General features: G+C 54.5%; 4 protein-coding genes across 4 annotated transcripts; 1 reads left to right on the top strand and 3 right to left on the bottom strand.

The window, feature by feature from the left end:
- Nucleotides 1-2,106: 2,106 nt before the first annotated feature.
- PG997_009957 (transporter C5D6.04) lies at nucleotides 2,107-3,880 on the bottom strand (the record flags this gene model as incomplete). Its single annotated transcript, XM_066814272.1, has 2 exons — nucleotides 2,107-2,170; nucleotides 2,232-3,880. 2 exons carry the CDS (start codon nucleotides 3,878-3,880, stop codon nucleotides 2,107-2,109), a joined length of 1,713 nt encoding a protein of 570 aa, XP_066666234.1.
- Nucleotides 3,881-7,126: 3,246 nt separating this feature from the next.
- Nucleotides 7,127-8,359, bottom strand: PG997_009956 (uncharacterized protein; the record flags this gene model as incomplete). Its single annotated transcript, XM_066814271.1, has 1 exon — nucleotides 7,127-8,359. The coding sequence occupies one exon, from the start codon at nucleotides 8,357-8,359 to the stop codon at nucleotides 7,127-7,129; it is 1,233 nt and encodes a 410-aa protein (XP_066666233.1).
- A 3,842-nt stretch (nucleotides 8,360-12,201) lies between these two features.
- PG997_009955 (SUR7 protein) lies at nucleotides 12,202-12,972 on the top strand (the record flags this gene model as incomplete). Its single annotated transcript, XM_066814270.1, has 1 exon — nucleotides 12,202-12,972. One exon carries the CDS (start codon nucleotides 12,202-12,204, stop codon nucleotides 12,970-12,972), a length of 771 nt encoding a protein of 256 aa, XP_066666232.1.
- A 1,776-nt stretch (nucleotides 12,973-14,748) lies between these two features.
- PG997_009954 (uncharacterized protein) lies at nucleotides 14,749-16,719 on the bottom strand (the record flags this gene model as incomplete). Its single annotated transcript, XM_066814269.1, has 3 exons — nucleotides 14,749-15,150; nucleotides 15,206-15,234; nucleotides 15,258-16,719. The coding sequence occupies 3 exons, from the start codon at nucleotides 16,717-16,719 to the stop codon at nucleotides 14,749-14,751; spliced, it is 1,893 nt and encodes a 630-aa protein (XP_066666231.1).
- Nucleotides 16,720-16,827: the final 108 nt, after the last annotated feature.

Genomic DNA, 16,827 nt, shown 5'->3' with positions numbered 1-16,827 from the left:
GGTCCAATACGTCAGCCAAACTCGGATTAGATACGAGCATTAGGGACTTTGATGCGTCTCATCCTTTCTAGAACCGTCAGAGCGCTGACGTTGCCATGGCCGAATGCCCTCCTGTTCGGGCATAAACCCCAAACATCCCCCAAAGTCAAATCCGGGGTTGATTGGCCGGCAACTCGGGATGGCTGCTTAACCCCCGCATACTAACGATCGTCGCTTGAGCTAGTTGGGATAAATTGCAGTTGATCGTCGGTGTCCCCTGCGAATCAGAACATGGCTGGCGTGCGGCCACACGACTCGTGCAAGCTGAAACCAATTGCCGAGGCACCTTTTGCGCAGGCAGATCTTTCTGATGTTATCATTGGGAAGCTGGAGAACACACCGACATCGCCTGTTACTGTTGGCATACACGGCCTGGAGGCTTCTTCGTACACAGATGCAGAAATGCATTATCGAGTCTGCTTGGGTTAGGGGAGCAACCTGCTCCTTCATGAAAGCCCATCGCCAGCGGCATGACGATGTATCGGATATGACGGGCTACCCTTGCATTATTGTGCCTCTGCAAACGGCTCTGGGTGGTCTCCTCATGGGAGTGTCTGATGAACAACGGATCCGTGGGGGATATCGATCACTTTGTTAACCAGACGACATGGCAATCGAGTGGCAAACAGGGAACGAAGGGCTGAACTACGGGCTATTACCGGACCCATCCGGCTATATTCGCCAAGGCGAACGTGGGCAGTCTGAATTCCCAGTACCACGCCATGCCTTGCATTTACTGTTTGTCATAATAATATCTGTAGATCCTCGGAGTATAGGCCCCAATTGGTGTTGATGTGGGAAGCCATTATTACCCCTATTTCAATGTCCACCTCACTAGCCCTAACCGCAGACCCCACGAACAGAACAACTCATATTAAACTTGTACAATCGATAGATGAGATTGAAGAACTACGATTCACATTTACTGAGATAAGCTCAAGTCCCTCTGGTTTATCCGTGTAAAACCAAACCCCCGCTTCACGTCCGGAAACCTCCTCTTTCGTCTGGTGTATATAACTAGCTGGCTGCGTGTTGCATCGATGCTCCCTGCGCGGGCTTCGGAAATACATGTAGCCGCTAGGATCTTATTCGAACGCAGGGGCGACTGATTTTCTAGAGTGTGCAGTAGCTCGGTGCTGTGCATTTTCCTAATAGGACTGAGCAGTCGGACCCCTTTTCGTATACGAGTATACCAACGAAACCAAGGCCCCTGAACAAAACCACTTTAAGCCAACGACATTAGTTGGAAATGGACAATGCTTGCGCATCTTGATTACGAATCACTCGTAGGAATCACCAAGAAACATCGAGGCTCGCCGAGGCGGAAAGGCAGTGTGGTTGGCATTCTAGACGACGGCTCATGGGGCGTTAGGAGGTTCAGCGAGACATTGGTGTAGAAAGAAAGAAGGAAAAAGAAAAAGTGGGTATATAGACTTTAATACTCAATCACGACCTCCATTCATTCGCATAATGGGTGGGCATTCGGATTGCTCAAACTTGGGGAACGTACTCCGTATGAAAACATCATGTTGGTAGTGGCAGTAGCAGACCTTTTTATGTTACTAGTTCTGCTATTGCATATGCATGTTCCGTCTTTCGACTGGGAAATTTATATGCCTCACACCTATGTATCGTATCACAAGGAATTCCCTCTCACGTTCCACAACCTGGCTGCCGCTCACGCGACATACTCTAGCGTACAGTCTCCCCGAAACCCGCGACCAATCCAAAGCTCTGCTTTCCCACCATGCGGGGAAAGAGCAGGTAGTCATCTGAGGACGATCGGCCAATAACGATGCTCAATCGCCAAGTCAGGCGAGTCGCTTCCGAATGCTTCCATGGTAAATGCGCACCCAAATAATAAATAGTACTGCTGTGCCCAGCATGTCTCGGCAAAGAGAGGTCCTAGAGACGTCTTACATCACCGACACCGTCACCACAGCGAAGGCTAGGTAGGACATGGGCAACAGCCTCTCACGCAACGCCATCCGTACTCCGTCGACCCCGCCTGTCGATTTTGGGGGTCGCCTCGCAATTAAACAAAACCGAGCAGATTGTCGGCACACCTCACTTAGCCCATTCGACGGTTTCGAGGGCGAGCATAACCAGCATCAACGTCGAAGGAAGGATCCTAATCGATCACGTTAGCTATGGGAACATTCAAACAGCTGCATGTAAGGGGGAATACTAACCACACGACATAGCTTTGGAACAGGATCTTGCCCATGACACCCTCGTAGACCTCGTTGATCTGGCAAATCTGGGCGAGCTGCAGAGCACTGGGAGCACCAGTGAGCAAAAAGCAGACAATGACGAAGATGGGATCGTCCAGAATGCTGACGGGCACATATTTCGCAATGAGGGCCAATATCGGAGCCATAATCAGAGTAGGCAACAACATGCGGCTGATGAGCGACGCGACCAACAGACGAGTCCCAATCTCCTCCTCTTCAGAATCTTTGGTATCCTGTCTCTGAGTGTTCCTCGCAAGGTTGGCGCCAAGAACGACCAGGATGAGAGGCACAGCAACACCGGCACTGGACGAAACAGCGCTTGTGACACTGTTCTTGACGAAAGAGCCCTCCTCGAAGAAGAGGCGCTGGAGGTCGGGCACGGAAGCGACGACAACGGCGATCAGCATGGCCCACAGAGGTGGGTTCATGAACTCCCACAGGAAGTGGTAGAACTTCGCACACATGTTCCCTACGCCAGTCAACAAGGTCTGGAACGGCCTCGGGAGGCGAGTAAAGGTACGACGAGAGCTTTGTGCTACTCCATGTTTCGCAGACGACACGCGGTTCTGGATAGCAATCTTTGACCTCACAAAGTAGCCGCGGATACCGGTAGGCGTCTCTGGTTCATCCGACTCATGCATCCGAGGGAAGGACATCATGTCGTCTTCGATTTGGGGAGGGGGCATGATAAGTGCGGAGTTCGGCTTGAACTTGCGTTTCCGGGGAGATGCTTCGTCATCATCCGACTCGGCAGGCGAGGCGTTCGAGGTCCCTGCCACGGGAGTGCGGCCGGCTGGCTCATAGACATCCGAACCGTCCGAGCTTTGAGAACCCCGACGGCTTCCATCTGTCTGGGTTCCATCGAGGCCAGGGATCAAAACTTCATTGACATTAGCCGGAACCTCATCCGTGTAGTTGCCCTCTTCCAACCGTTCGGTCTGATACTCTTCGTATTTATCCTTGGGCGCCAGCAAAACATGGTATCCCCAGCTCCACCGTACCAGTTGTCCCAACTGCTGGAAGATCATGAGGTACAAGATACCGCGAGCACCGACCTCGTCATCGTTATCGCCCGGTATCCGATCCCAGTGTAGGCCCTTGAGCGTTTGCGACAACGAAAGGACGAGCGAGATGGGCAAAGAGTTGGAGTTGCCGAAGACGCCCATGGCCGTGACGAAGTTGGCAGGTCGCTTCTTCAAACGGAGTACCTTGGCGACACCAATGGAGACCAAGTAGGAGACGAAGGTCTGGACGATGAAAATGATGGGAATGACGCCCAGCTCTACGAGCTTGTCGGCGTTCAGCTGGGAAGCGAGCTTGGTGAAGATCAGGCACGGCGTGAAGAGCATGACGTTGAGGTTGGCGAGGAACTTCTGCTTCTCGGCGTCGAAGTGTCCCAAGCGGGCGATGATATAACCCGGTAAGCTGACGCATACTACTTCCATGACGGCCTCAAAGACGAGAAGAACCAGGTGGCCGAAGGCCGGATGCGAATCGTGGGCGCCGCCATCTTGGCTGAATACAGCGAACTGTGGAATATTGGGAGAAAAATCGGCGACTCTGTTGTTCACTCGAAACGCGGTTGGCCGGGATAGGGCCCAATCCATCACGTCGGATTGCTGGTTGTGTTGATATGGATTTACTCGACAAGGACCCGGATGTGTTGAGTAAGAGAGCGGTTGTCGTGGAAAGGAGGCAAAGGCAGGTCGGGTCGGGTCGGTCGTTGGGGCTTTAAAAAGATGATGCAATAGGGTATGCAGAAGACCCAGAGAAAATGCGGAGGATGATAGGCTGGGCGAGATCGAGCGTGCGATCAAAGAAAAATGGGGAGGGGCGCGCGTAATCCGGGCCTAGCAGTAGCGACTTTAAATAGTCTGCGCCTGCTTGTCGTTTGACAAGAAAGACTCGTGTAATTGAGTTGGCTCGGCCTTAACTTTGCCCAAGACTTCAAGCCCACGGATCTTGAGGGCTGACAAAGTTGTGTCTTCGACGGGAAACACGGGACGAGGATGAGCTGGCTGGCTGGCTGGCTGGCTGCTGGTGCCTCTGCTCTGTATGTGTCTGGGTGCTGACTGGCGCAATGCAGTCCAGGAGATTCTATCAGAGAACTGTGTTGACAAGAGGAAGGAAAACTAAAAGTAAGAAACAAGAACTCTTTTTTATCACTCGGGGCCGGCCAAGAAAAACAAGCAGTACCAGAGCGGGATACAAATAGTTTAGAAAACAAGAATCGGCGGTCGGGATGCGGGATGACAAGAAAACAGAAAGACCAGACGAGACGAGACGAGACGAGACGTTGGATTGAGGAGCAGCACTGCAGCAGGCAGAACCACTGTGCACCTAGACAGAGGAGGCAGCCAAAACGCCGACCATTCGGCTGCAAAACATGGATGCAACGCAATGCCTGTGCTGGGTGTTCCTGGAGATCTCGAAGCCCGAAAGAATCGCGAATGCCCAGAACAGGCATGGGGGGATGGGGTCGGGTGGTGCTTGCACTGCTTTTCTTGGCCGCAAATGTGCTGAAATGTGTCAGGGCGCCCGCCACCCACTGCTGCTGTTGCTGCTGCTGGGGATCTAGGTTAGAGGCGCAACTGTAGCCTGTAGGCAGCCTCTAGCGCAGTTTGGGCACGGTACTTGTAAAAACGCCCTGCACGCACCGCTAACGCAGCAAGCTGTAGCGGGCTTGGCACCTGTGCGTGGGTGGGATTTAGTGGTGCTGGGGGTTAGTGTTACGGTCCATCCCACCCTCTCTGCGACCTTGGCAAGGGTGACGGAAACAATTGCTGCCGCAGCCAAAACGGTGCAACAGTGCCATCACCCACCGATCGGCGTCGATTCCTTCCTTTGCTGAAATGACGGTCGGCTGCGAATGCCTCGACGGTTCGACCTGTCGGTCTGGTATTGATTGCTATCTCCAGTTCGAAAGGGGATGAACCTCCTGTGATCTATTTTTATTGACTAACTTTGTGTATTCCACTCAAAGTAAACACCGGTATTACGAGTTCTAGCAGCGATAACCGCCCTGCTTGGCACGCAAACACTCCCAGCAGCCTGGGGGGGCCAGTTGTGTGCGACACCAAGCAAGTACCGCAGCCTGATAGATTGAGAATCGTCGCCAAGGCGGAAAAGGAGCATTGGCATTCATCATCGACGCATTCGACATGCTGGTTTCTGAGCCCCGGCCCCTACAGGCCCCTCCCACCGCCAGCAAATCGTTGAACCACGATTGTCTCTCGGCTCCTTGCGCGCGCGCATGGCAGGCTAAGACTTGACAACTGGCCATTCAGGACGTGTTCAGAAATCTGAACCACTCGACGCCAAGGCCCAGACGTCTTCGCCAATGTCGTACCGGTGACGATGCTCGCTATCATACTTGCTACTGAACCCCGGACTGTCGCGTCCGCTCCGCCTCCATGTCTGCTGACTGCCTGTCTGAGTGCTTCCGCCCAATCAGCGATAAATTGATACCTCGTGTGCTTCTGTTCAGGTTTGAAAGCTTTGCCGGACTTGCACAGGGATTGCCACTGCTGGCGATAGAAGAACAGAAAAGAAACTTGGATGCCCTAAACCCAGGAAGCATTCAGCAACCCTGACCCAGCAAACGCCAAGGTTGTATGGAATAAACAAACCAACAGCAAATGGCCAGTGGTTCGAGTTTGTGTGAACTGAACGAACGTCAAAATAAGGCTGCCCGGGTTACGTTTCGTCCCATTGTACAGGCTTCGTTAGTGTAACAAGCCCGATACAGTTCCGTTTCGAAGATGATGTGATTATCGCTCCCCTTCGTTACGGCTTGCCCAAGAAACAGAGGCTTGGCTACGGGCGGCTATTACAAATTATTACCATCAGTATCGCAACAACAAAGAACAAGCTCATTTTTTGCCTTCTTACCAGGTACTCCACCTCGAACCGCCCCGGCAATTGCCCAAAAATGTAACTCCGCGTGCATATTGAGATGCGACGGGACCCGCCCTCCGAAATTTGCGGCTTTTTCACCGGATGTATATAATAAGAAGCAAGCTCCTCAGAGGATGCTACATCCATCCACCCCCGTCGCTCTCTCTGCTCTGTCCGCCCCGGCGCGCCAGGACGCTTGGACGGAGTTGTCTGTTGGATCGTCTGACCACAACTGCATGACACTGTCCTTCATTGCCCGTTTTTTGCGTATATTTTAATTCCATCTGCCGCCGAGCTGCTGCGAACCGGTGGAGAAAGGAGGAGGGCGGGAATTGCATCCGTTACATGCATGGGGGAGAGAGAAAAAAAAAAATCGTACGTACGCTTATGTATGTGCATGTACGACCCTGACAGTGCATACTGAGGAGGTCCCGGCACCCCCTCCCCTTTTTTTTGCCCTTTTGGAGAAATAATACCGGTATATCGCTCACATCGGACGGAGGCTTTGCGGGGTTTCGGTAGGAAATGACACGCGATTAAGGACTGCAGATCGTCACAAAAGGCTTCTTCAACTACGGTCGCTTGATGGCATTCATACTGTATGTATGTATCCTGCGCGCCGCGTAGGAATGCCGTTGGAGGCCTCGCCGAATGAGCATGTAAGTGGCCTCGCTGTATATAGTGTCGATGTACGTGTGTTTGTTTGCTTTAGTTCTTTTCGACGAGCAACGAAACGACGGACAGTAAACGACTCAAGAGGTAGGGATCAACAACGACTTGCGATGAGGTCTACTACCGCAGAGGCCGTCGGTAACTAGTCATTGACAAGTGTCATGTCATGTCACATCCAGTGCGTACCTGATGAGGTGAACTCAATATTCTTTTAGTCTTTAATGATTCGCAGCAGTAAGCGTACTACATTAGGTAACAATACTGGATGAAAGTAAATACACCTTCTACGACGACATATCAATCCGAATCGTCGCACTATCATCCGTCTGTTCCGTGACCGTCACTTTCACGCCCCAGCCGGGCACGCTGTACGAGGAGGCCCGACCCCGGACCCCGCGCAGCGACAGCGTCGCGTCGTTGAGCTGCCCGCCCGCGCACCGCGCCGACCCGGGATTCACATTGAGGACTTTGACGGGCCCCTCGCCCGTCGCGACGGCCGTCGACACCGTGTACAGCAGCACGCCCGGCGCCGCGCACAGCCCCTCGTCTAGGCCGCTCTTCGTCCGCATCTCCGCCACGAGCGCCTCCTGCCCGTAGCGCGCCACGACGACGGCCCTAGTTCCCTCGCCGGACGAGGACAGAGGCTTGAGGGTATGTGTAGTTGACATGTCGGCCGCGGCCGTGTCGGTCCCGTTGCCCATGTCGACGCACTCGACCGCCGAGTCCGGCAGCCAGCCCAGCCGCCACTTATCCCACCCGAACCAGTCGGGCGCGAGCCCGTCGATGACGCCCATGAGGCTCCAGCCGCCAACATAATACCCCGTGCTGCGCCCCGCCTCGAAGGGGTAGTAGTCCGGCAAGCACATGGTGTGGCCCGTCTCGTGATTCAGGACCTTGAAGCCCCAGGTCTCGTACGCATCCAGCCCGAACGTGACCGTCTTGCGCGCGACGCGCTGTCCGCCGCCGCCGCGCCCCGACGACACGGCGCCCATGTACGTCGGCGAGAAGGAGATGGCGCGCGCGTTCTTGGTGGGCGCGATGTAGAGCACCTCCATCCCCGCGGGGATCGACGCCGTCGGCGACGTGTTCAAGTACGCGTCCACCGCGTCCTGGATGTACTGGAGGTGCGTCTCCGCCGAGAGGCCGCGGCTCCAGCCGTAGCTCGTGCTCGCGGCCGGCATGCGGACGAAGCGGGCCGTGTCGGCCGTCACGTCGAGCGTCAGCGCGCCCTGCGAGCTGGTCGCGTACCAGTCCGCCGCGCCCGGCAGGTAGACGTCGCGCAGCGCCTGCGGGCTGGCCTCGGTCGCGGGCGCGTCCGGGAAGTCGACGAACATCATGAAGGCCTTCAGGGTGCCGTTGCTCGGCACGCAGTCGCCCCGGTACCCGAAGCCGGCGCTCAGGTAGACCGACTGGACGGCTGGGAGCTTGCAGGCCGAGACGTCGCCGGCGGCCATGGCGATGTTGCCATGGAGGAGCCAGGACGAGAGCAGCAGTTGTAGGGGCGCTTTCCAGCCCATTTTTCCGGTGGTCATGGTGTTCTCCGAGCTTATTAGGTTTGATGTTGTCGACGCGCCAGCTCAAATACACGTACGTCTACTTGTTGCTGCTGCTACACCTTTTCGTCAGGGTGTATTGAAAGGCTCGGTTGCCGTTACTATGTTAGCAAATGAACAACTGGCCACCGCGAGACATTGGGTATGTCGTGGTTTTATATAGCACGATAGTGAAGGGCGCCTCGGGACTGGGTGAAGCCCCTTTTCAGCCGTCGGCACATCCGGCAGGGGCGTGGTTGCCTGACTAGGTGGTAGATGGGCAGGATTTTCTTCCACCGTGGTGTGTTTGCGTTGACAGGATCCCACTTGGGGAGGGTGATAGGTGGATTTACTAGTTAGTCCTGTATTCGAAACACGGCGTCTTATGAGAAAATTCAGCTTTGCCGGCACTTAAACGACCGGGGTCTTGATTCCTCCTCCTTCCCCAAGAGGGACCTTGGCCCGGATAGTTCCTGATATCTACTATCTACTATCTGCCATCTGCCATCTATACTCTGTGATATATGATCTTCGGGATCCCTTATCTTTCATTGCCGTGTTTATGTGCATGCGCCGTTGTCGCATTTGGATGCCGCCGTCCGAAATGTCTAATCCACTGCCTTCGGCAGGCACTTGAGCGACAGTCTGCCAACTGTAGGTCACGCCTGAAAAGTTCGGAACATAAAGAATCCCGCCTTCTTTCAATCAAACCACATGCCTACGATATATCTATCAAATATTTCTTTGATTACGATGTATAGCACATGAGTCGGATGCGAGGAGACATAGAAAGGTAAATAAAATAGGAGGAGGACTTCAAGTGGAGTGCGCCCACGGCAACTGCCGCTGCCACTTTCAAGTGCCTAAAGCCACCACTACATATATCGCGGGGCCAGCCATTAATCATAAGTCGAGTCCATGTGGCTTTGCGAGTCACTGAGTAGTGAGTGCGGAAGGGAAAGCGACCGCCACCACACCAAAGTCTGTTAAGTCAGATACAGATGTGGTGATCAGACTGCAGCGGATGAATGCCCAAGGAATCTTGAAAACCTTTGAGATGGAGATATAGGTAAGAGAAGTAGTCAATATGAACCACTCAAGGGTGTCCCCTCATGACAAAGTGACAGATTATGCAAATCGAATCGAGCGCAGTTTTCGTGATCTGGACGCCTCGCAACAGGCGACATACTTGAGAATAAGAGGCAGGGTACGGAGTATCTGGAGTCACCTCAGGAACGTCCTTTGACAGGCGGTCTACCGATGGGATCAGTTCATCAGATAACAGAAAGTGGATCGGAGGACAGGACAGGGGACGGAGGTCGCGTGGCTTTGGAACCATCACAGCGGGCGGGCGGATCCGGCGTTGGGGTATTTGGTAATCGCATCCATCACGGAGGCCAAAGGTGGACTTCAACCCCTATTTGACCCTACGGGCCTTGCGGGCTAAGTGATATTTTCCGGTGCTCTAGATGGATTCCGGCGCCGACCTGCACATAAGTGAATACGAATCGCATTCTCGTAATAAAAGTTTTCACAAGGATGGTGGGTGGTATGGGGCTACCGAACAACCTGGTCGGTAATCGATAGATCCTGCAGGTATCCTTCCCGCCTGCGGTGTCAGCAAGGGAGCCTGGGACCCGAACCTTAAATATGGCCGACTATCCTGCGCGGATGGCTGCTACTGACTTGACCCGGCATGCACGATGCTTGCTTCACCTTGAATTGAATTTGTGTGATACAGCATGTATGACATGTGCAGGCCTCCAGAATGAGTGCAGGTGCAGGTGCAGGTGCCAAGTGTTGGGTGACCTTGGGTGACCTTGGGCATGCAACAAATGCGACGGACGTGAGCAATGGCTGTTGATCAGTACTGCCCCGTACGTTAGGTACACAGTCAGGTTGCTTGCGTATTGCTCGGATGCGGCGGAGGGGACACGGGTGACGGGGGCTGCGCGCTGCCCACGCTCACTCTTCGATCGTCAACACGATGGGTGATGGGGATAGCTAGTGCACACCGCCGTATACCTCATGACCACAGCAGGATTAGTGATGGTTCGCGATCCAGTTGCGCACAGATGACGCGGAATATCGGGGGGGTATTTGAGGGGAGGAGGACAATCGGCCATAACAAGCTGCCAGTGATGGACGATGATGGGCACTGGAATGATGGGCGCTGACGTAGGTATGTACTTTCGGGAGTGAAATACGCTGGCGTTGGGCATACGGACGGTATTGCGTCAAGTGCACTTCTTCTTGATCTTCTTGTGTTCTCCTGGCGCTGAGGCGCTTTCGCGGGACAGGTGCAGCTCCAAGCTCCTTTTTTAATGTGTGATGATCGAAAGCCGCACGCCGCGCACAGCGAGCTAAACAGGCCAACACGCCAACGCGCCAACCAGCACCCTCGAAGCTCAAGCCCGACCAGCATGAGCGGCAGGCCGGGTCCAGAGAACTAGGCCGGAAACGGTAACGAGCTCCCCTCAATAGCGTCGAGCAGTGTCGTCATAGCTGCTCCACCCCTTGAAAAAAAGGACATTGGATTGTGGAAGAGTTGGTGCTGTCCTCGGTGATTGTTGTGTATGATCTGGCAACGGCCACGGCAACGGCACGGAGGAAAGGGAGATCTAGCCAAGCAATGAGTAGTACATAGAGGCTCTAGTATACGCTACTAGGCTATGTCAAATTCAGATCGTGGATGGATTGCGAGTGACTAGCGAGGATGGGAGGTGACATGGCGTGGATGAGCAATGTCGATGCCGTAGTATTGGAACATCACGGTCAAATGAGGTGCTGGTTGGTTGGTCTGTGGTTCGACGGGAACACGGTATTTGGCACACTGCCAGGCTGGACCCATTCCGCGGTTGCTAGTGAACCTAAACCGCCTAGCAGGCCTACAGCAAACCTGCAAATTGGCCTGCTACCGCTACTCTTTTGCGCTAACAGGTAATACTGTACAGTCTGTACTGCTGCTGCTGCTGCTGCTGCTGCTGCTGCTTCCACTGCTTCCACACTTCTTCGTCTGGCCTGAACATAAACATGACGAGACCACCCTGCTCGCTTCGAGGTCTTCCTTCTTTTCCAACCTCCTGATACTATTACTGTTATTCCCCCTTTCCACCTCCAACCAACCAACCATAGTCCTCCTATAGGATCTTAATAGCTAATTATAGGTGCGAAACGAAACACTCGTCTATACCAGGTAAGAAAGACCCTCTCCCGCTTTCTCTCCCATTCGCTCCTTGTCCGCAACCTGGATCGGCATGTGGCGCCAAGACCTACGAATCCTCGCTACGCAACACACCGGGGACTTGACCTGACCCGACCTGACCTGACTTGGACCTTGACGATGACCTGGTCGCGGTTTGTCTCAGACATTAATCTCGCAACAAACGAACGCAACAGAGGCAAAGCCCGCCCCTCCTGCGCTGTCGGATTATCGGACGGACGACTTGAGGAATTACCTTCGGCCCTGCTGCATATGCATCTACTTGTCACCATGCATGCACTTTCGCTACCACACCCACATTGACAGCATCATCGCCTCATGTCCATGGAAAGTGTAAATACCAAGCTAACAGGCCATTTCTGTTCTCAGTCAAACCTCGGCTCTTGCGCTATCTGGCAATTTGCGACAACACACCACAAGAGAAAAGGCATAATCGCCTCCTCGCATCGCCTGCCTTGCGATAAATCGAGAGATCCCACAGTCTAACGACGCCCGCCGCCGAAAATGGCCCTGTCTCGTACGTATAATTACTCATCTGCCACGGCGCCCCACCCTACCCAATCCCCCTCACCGCGAACCTCACGAGGAACTCGATACTGACAGTATGCGCCCAACAGACGCTGGCCTCGGCCTCACCTCCCTCATCTTCCTCGCCACGTCCATCCTATTCCTCCTGTTCGTGATATTAGCGGGCGTGACGGACGTGACGCCTTTCAACAAGACGTACTTCCTCAGCGCCGCCACGAACGGCATCACGGGCGCGCGCGACCGCACGCAATGGACCTACTTCTACATGTGTAGCCCGGGCAACCTGAACTGCGGCGGCGCCTGGCCCGCGCCGCCCTTCGGCTGGGCCTGGGACCACGACCCGACCGGCGCCCCGGCCTCGCTGGTCGGCAGCCACGGCGGCAACACGACGAGCATGTACTTCTACTACATGTGGCGGTTCGGCTGGGTATTCTACCTCATGACCCTCTTCTTCAGCGTCCTGGCCTTCTTCACCGGCTTCCTCGCCTGCTGTGGCCGCCTCGGCAGCGCCCTCGCCGGCCTCTCCACTATGATCGCCCTCTTCTTCTACAGCATCGCCGTCTCCCTGATGACCGCCACCTTCGTCAAGGCGCGCGTGGCCTTCGCCCGCGACGGCCGCGACGCCAGCCTCGGCCGCTACGGCTTCGGCTTCAGCTGGGCCGCCTGGGCCTGCCTCTTCGTCAGCATGGTCCTCTTCTTCCTTGGCACCCGCGCCGGCAAGGACAAGGCCCCCTCGGGCCCGAGTAGCGGCGGCTGGGGCAGCCGGTTCGGCCGCAAGCGAAGCGTTCGCAGCCGACGCAGCTACGACCTCAACGGCAGCCGCCGGGTCAAGGACGATTACTCCTAAACAAGCAACCAGTTTCCCATGATGCACGCTCAGGGGGAGTTTACCCGGACCGCGCAGGATCGATACTTTTAACTGCTCCTACTGCCCGGTTTGACCTCCTAGTAGAGCGGATATAAGCATGACAGCTTCGCATATTCCCGGCGTTTCTACTCATGAATCTGATGTTGTCGAAGAAAAGAGAAAAAAGAGCTGCAGTTCTACAACTGGATCGTTGAATGATATAACCCAAGCATGACATATATCGACAATGTTTACGCGGAGATGAGGAAGCAGCAGCATGTAATGGCAAGGGAGGTGGTGATGATGAGAGATGAGACGTGATATCAAGATATGACTGGGTTTTGGTTTACTTCGATGTGTTTTGTTTGATACCACACGCCTCAACCAAACTATGGAACTCTCTCGCTAGATATGACATAAATGAAAGAAATCTACAGAATGTTTAATTTAATATTTTCTGGAATCAACTGCAATGGTGGTGAATTTTGACTGATAGGTTTGACTGGCCATCCACTTGGGGGCCTTGGACTTGTTCTCCATTTCGAAGCCCGATTCCACCAAACCACCGCACTTGCTTGCGACGGGAGACGGATCCCTACTTTGCCTGACAACTGCGTCCGAAGCCTGACGAACACTTCCTTCGAAGACGTTTTTTCACTCACAGGACCATGTGTCGTGACGTGACTGCTTTAAATGAGGCAAGGCCCGGTCGCTGATGCAGCATACAGCAAGCATACAGCAAGCAAGCACTCTTGTATCTTGTGCCGCCAACAGTGCCCCTGAGATTCCTCTATACCTAGGACACAGCAACGACGAAATACCAACTCCAGCAGTAACGTCATGTGTCACCGAGTCAATTACAGCCAGCATCCCATCCCTAGTATCCTAGCTCGCTTTTCCTTTTCATGCCTATTATCCTGGCAGGCAATGGATCTGATCTAGTACCCTGTGTAATCCAGCCAGATACACCCGCTCCCAAATCAATCCCTCAGCTCCCGACCATGCAGCACACATGCAAACAATCTCGTTTCCCATCGCATCTTCATGCCGACATCCATCTGAGGTCCACGAGGATCCCCATGCTTGATGTCGCAGCTCTTATCCGCTTCGAATATCCTGAGCATGACACCCTCATACGGTCAGGATGCAATACCAAGCCGATTAATTCGGCGACTCAGCTCAGCTACCACAAAAGTCAATCAATCAATTCACTCTTAGTCGATTTAGCCGACTAGAGATGAGAACCCAATAAGTGTAAAGGTGTGAAAATTTATTTCGGACGCGCTCTAACGCCCCTCCTGTCCCAGCAGCGGATTCGTGTATACACGGGACTTAATAGCCTATAGCTACCCAGAAAAATAAACAAATGAACCTTTCAAAAAGAAAATAGAAAAACCCAAAGAAGCAGCACAACACCAAGAACTAAGTATAGGCTCGTCTCGTTCGTTATATCAGACATGACGACAATGAACGAGCACACACCACCGCCACTACAACTACTACTCGCTTGCTCTCAAGCCCCGTAGTAGAATGAATGCGAGCCAAGATGCCTATATTCCCGCAGAGTTCGTGCTGAGGAAGAGTTTCGAGCGAGACGTGCTGCTTCCGTTGTTCTTGCTGCTGCTGCTGCTTCTTGTACTGTACGCCGTTATGATGCTTCGATGTGATCGTAAGTTATTTCGAACAATTTCCGTTGCCCATGAGCATAGGTCGTGGATATGAAGTGGGATGTGGCTATCTGCCATCATTGATATCGTTGTGGCCCATTCGGATGTGTTATGTCGACTGGGGACTAGCCATAGGACTGACAGCATCAAGAGGCGCCGTGTGCAACGCGGGTTTCGAGGACTTCGACCCAGCCCCAGACTCCTTGCCCCCGAGGACGCCTTGTACCCATGCGGCAATTTCGGCGTCTTCGGTGGTTCCAGATTTGCCGAGCTTGAGCTTATCAGCGGCGTCTGTGATGGCCTGGTCGCTGGCGTCGTTCTCGGCCGCCTCCTCGTCCTCCTCGGTAATGGTCTCGGGTTTCGCCAGGCCTTGCAGCCAGTCCGAGGCGAGCAGTGCTCCGTATGTGGGTCGCATCTTGGGAACCTTGTGCAGACACGCGTGGACAAACTTCCGGGCAGTGTCGGAGTAGCCTACGTCGGGCAGATCTGGCGGGTCGCCTTCAACAATTGCCTATGCACGAGTGTTCAGTAAAAGTCGCGAGCATTCAGTAGGTTGTGGGACTTACGCTAAGTTGGCTGAAGATAGTCGATGACACTTCAGGCGGGTAGGGTATTTACCCATGGCGCATTCGATGACAGTCAGACCTAAACTCCAGATATCACTCTGAACGCTGTAGGTGCCATCGCTAGCCCCCGATGACATGAACGCGCCACCCGAGATACGCTCCGGAGCCATGTAGCTTTGGCAACCAATATTCGTCCGGGCCATACTTGCGACCAGGTTTCCGCTGACGCCGAAATCGCAGATCTTGATTTGACCTCTCGAGTTGGCCAAGATGTTGGTGGGCTTGACATCTCGGTGTATGATGTTGTGTTTCTCCTTCAGTTCCTTCAGGCCCATCACTGTTGAGTAGGTGATCTTCTGCAAGATTGACTCCGGGATACCACCAGTGTACAGCTTGTCGATCGAACCGCCGTCCATGTACTCGAGGCACATGTACACAGCGCCCTCCTGGAAGAATGCTCCGTAGAAGTCTATTATGTAAGGCGATACGCATTCGTGTAGAATAAGCAGCTCCTTCAAGATGGTGCCGAATTTGGCCTCGTCCAGCTCGAGTCGCATCTCCTTCATGGCCATGACCTTCCCGGATACCGAGCCGCCGCCGACTGGAGGGGCATCGTCCTGTTCTGACGTGGCGGCAGGTAACGCCGAGTTGGATGCGGATTTGAATCCAGATAGGCCTTGACCAAAGCGCGGCATTCGCGGTTTGCTATGCCTCACCTTGTATACCGTACCGTAGTTGCCTTTGCCCAGCTCGTCCAGCTTTTCCACCTCGTCCAGGGATATCCGGAAAACGGTTCCATCGGAAAAGTCGACGCCCTTGTTCGAGATGATGGCCTTGCCCTTGAACGTCAGGTAGCCCTTTTCGGTATCAATGTAGTTGGCGAATTGCGACATTTGGGAGGGCGCCCCGGTCGATAGATTATTGGCTGGCGCGGCGTTGTTCCCAGCAGCACCCGAGTTCGGTGCAGCCGGATTAGCGGGCCCTCCTCCTCCGCCCATATCTCCCAACTTCAGTCCAAACCGTCGCTTGCCGGCCAAACCTCCACCGGCCGAGGGTGGCAGTGAAGGTGCGGATTTGGGGAACGAAGGGGCTCCAGGTCGTTGCAGACCTCCGGGCGGTCGGAGGCCGCCGGGGAGGCCGCCCATGACAGGCACACCCGCGGCACCTGCACCTGCCGCTGTAGGCGATTGAGGAGGGGCGGAACTGGGTGTTGTTGGGGCCATGGGGTTGCTGCCCTGGCGGGACAGGTGGAAGGCTCGCATTTTGGCATTGATGTCCTCGGGCAGGCGTCCGCTAGACATACCCGTCGATACGGGCGGTCGCCGGGCATTAGACAGGACGCCCAACGGGGTCGAGGACGCGGACATGCTCTGGCCGGGGTTCTGTGGGTCGGAGATGGATCGCAGCGAAGGCATTCTCTTGGGGATGATGTCGTCATTGGAGATGAACTCGTCAGGGCCGGGGGTGTCTGGGGTGTCGAGCGGCGACCCGGGCGGCGACGGTGTGTCCGCCATTCTCGCGGATTCTCAGCAGTCAGTGCTGGCAACCAAGAAGGCGCGGTATATTATAGTGGGAATTGGGGGGGATGAGGTTCTGATGCCTCGGCGCAAAACGGTGGTATT

The sequence above is a fragment of the Apiospora hydei genome (genome assembly GCF_038363865.1).
Source record: "Apiospora hydei strain CBS 114990 chromosome Unknown utg000007l_segment0_segment0, whole genome shotgun sequence".
Classification (NCBI taxonomy): Eukaryota; Fungi; Ascomycota; class Sordariomycetes; order Amphisphaeriales; family Apiosporaceae; genus Apiospora; species Apiospora hydei.
Note: the sequence above shows the minus strand (reverse complement) of the source record. Positions and strands in the feature narration are given on the sequence as shown.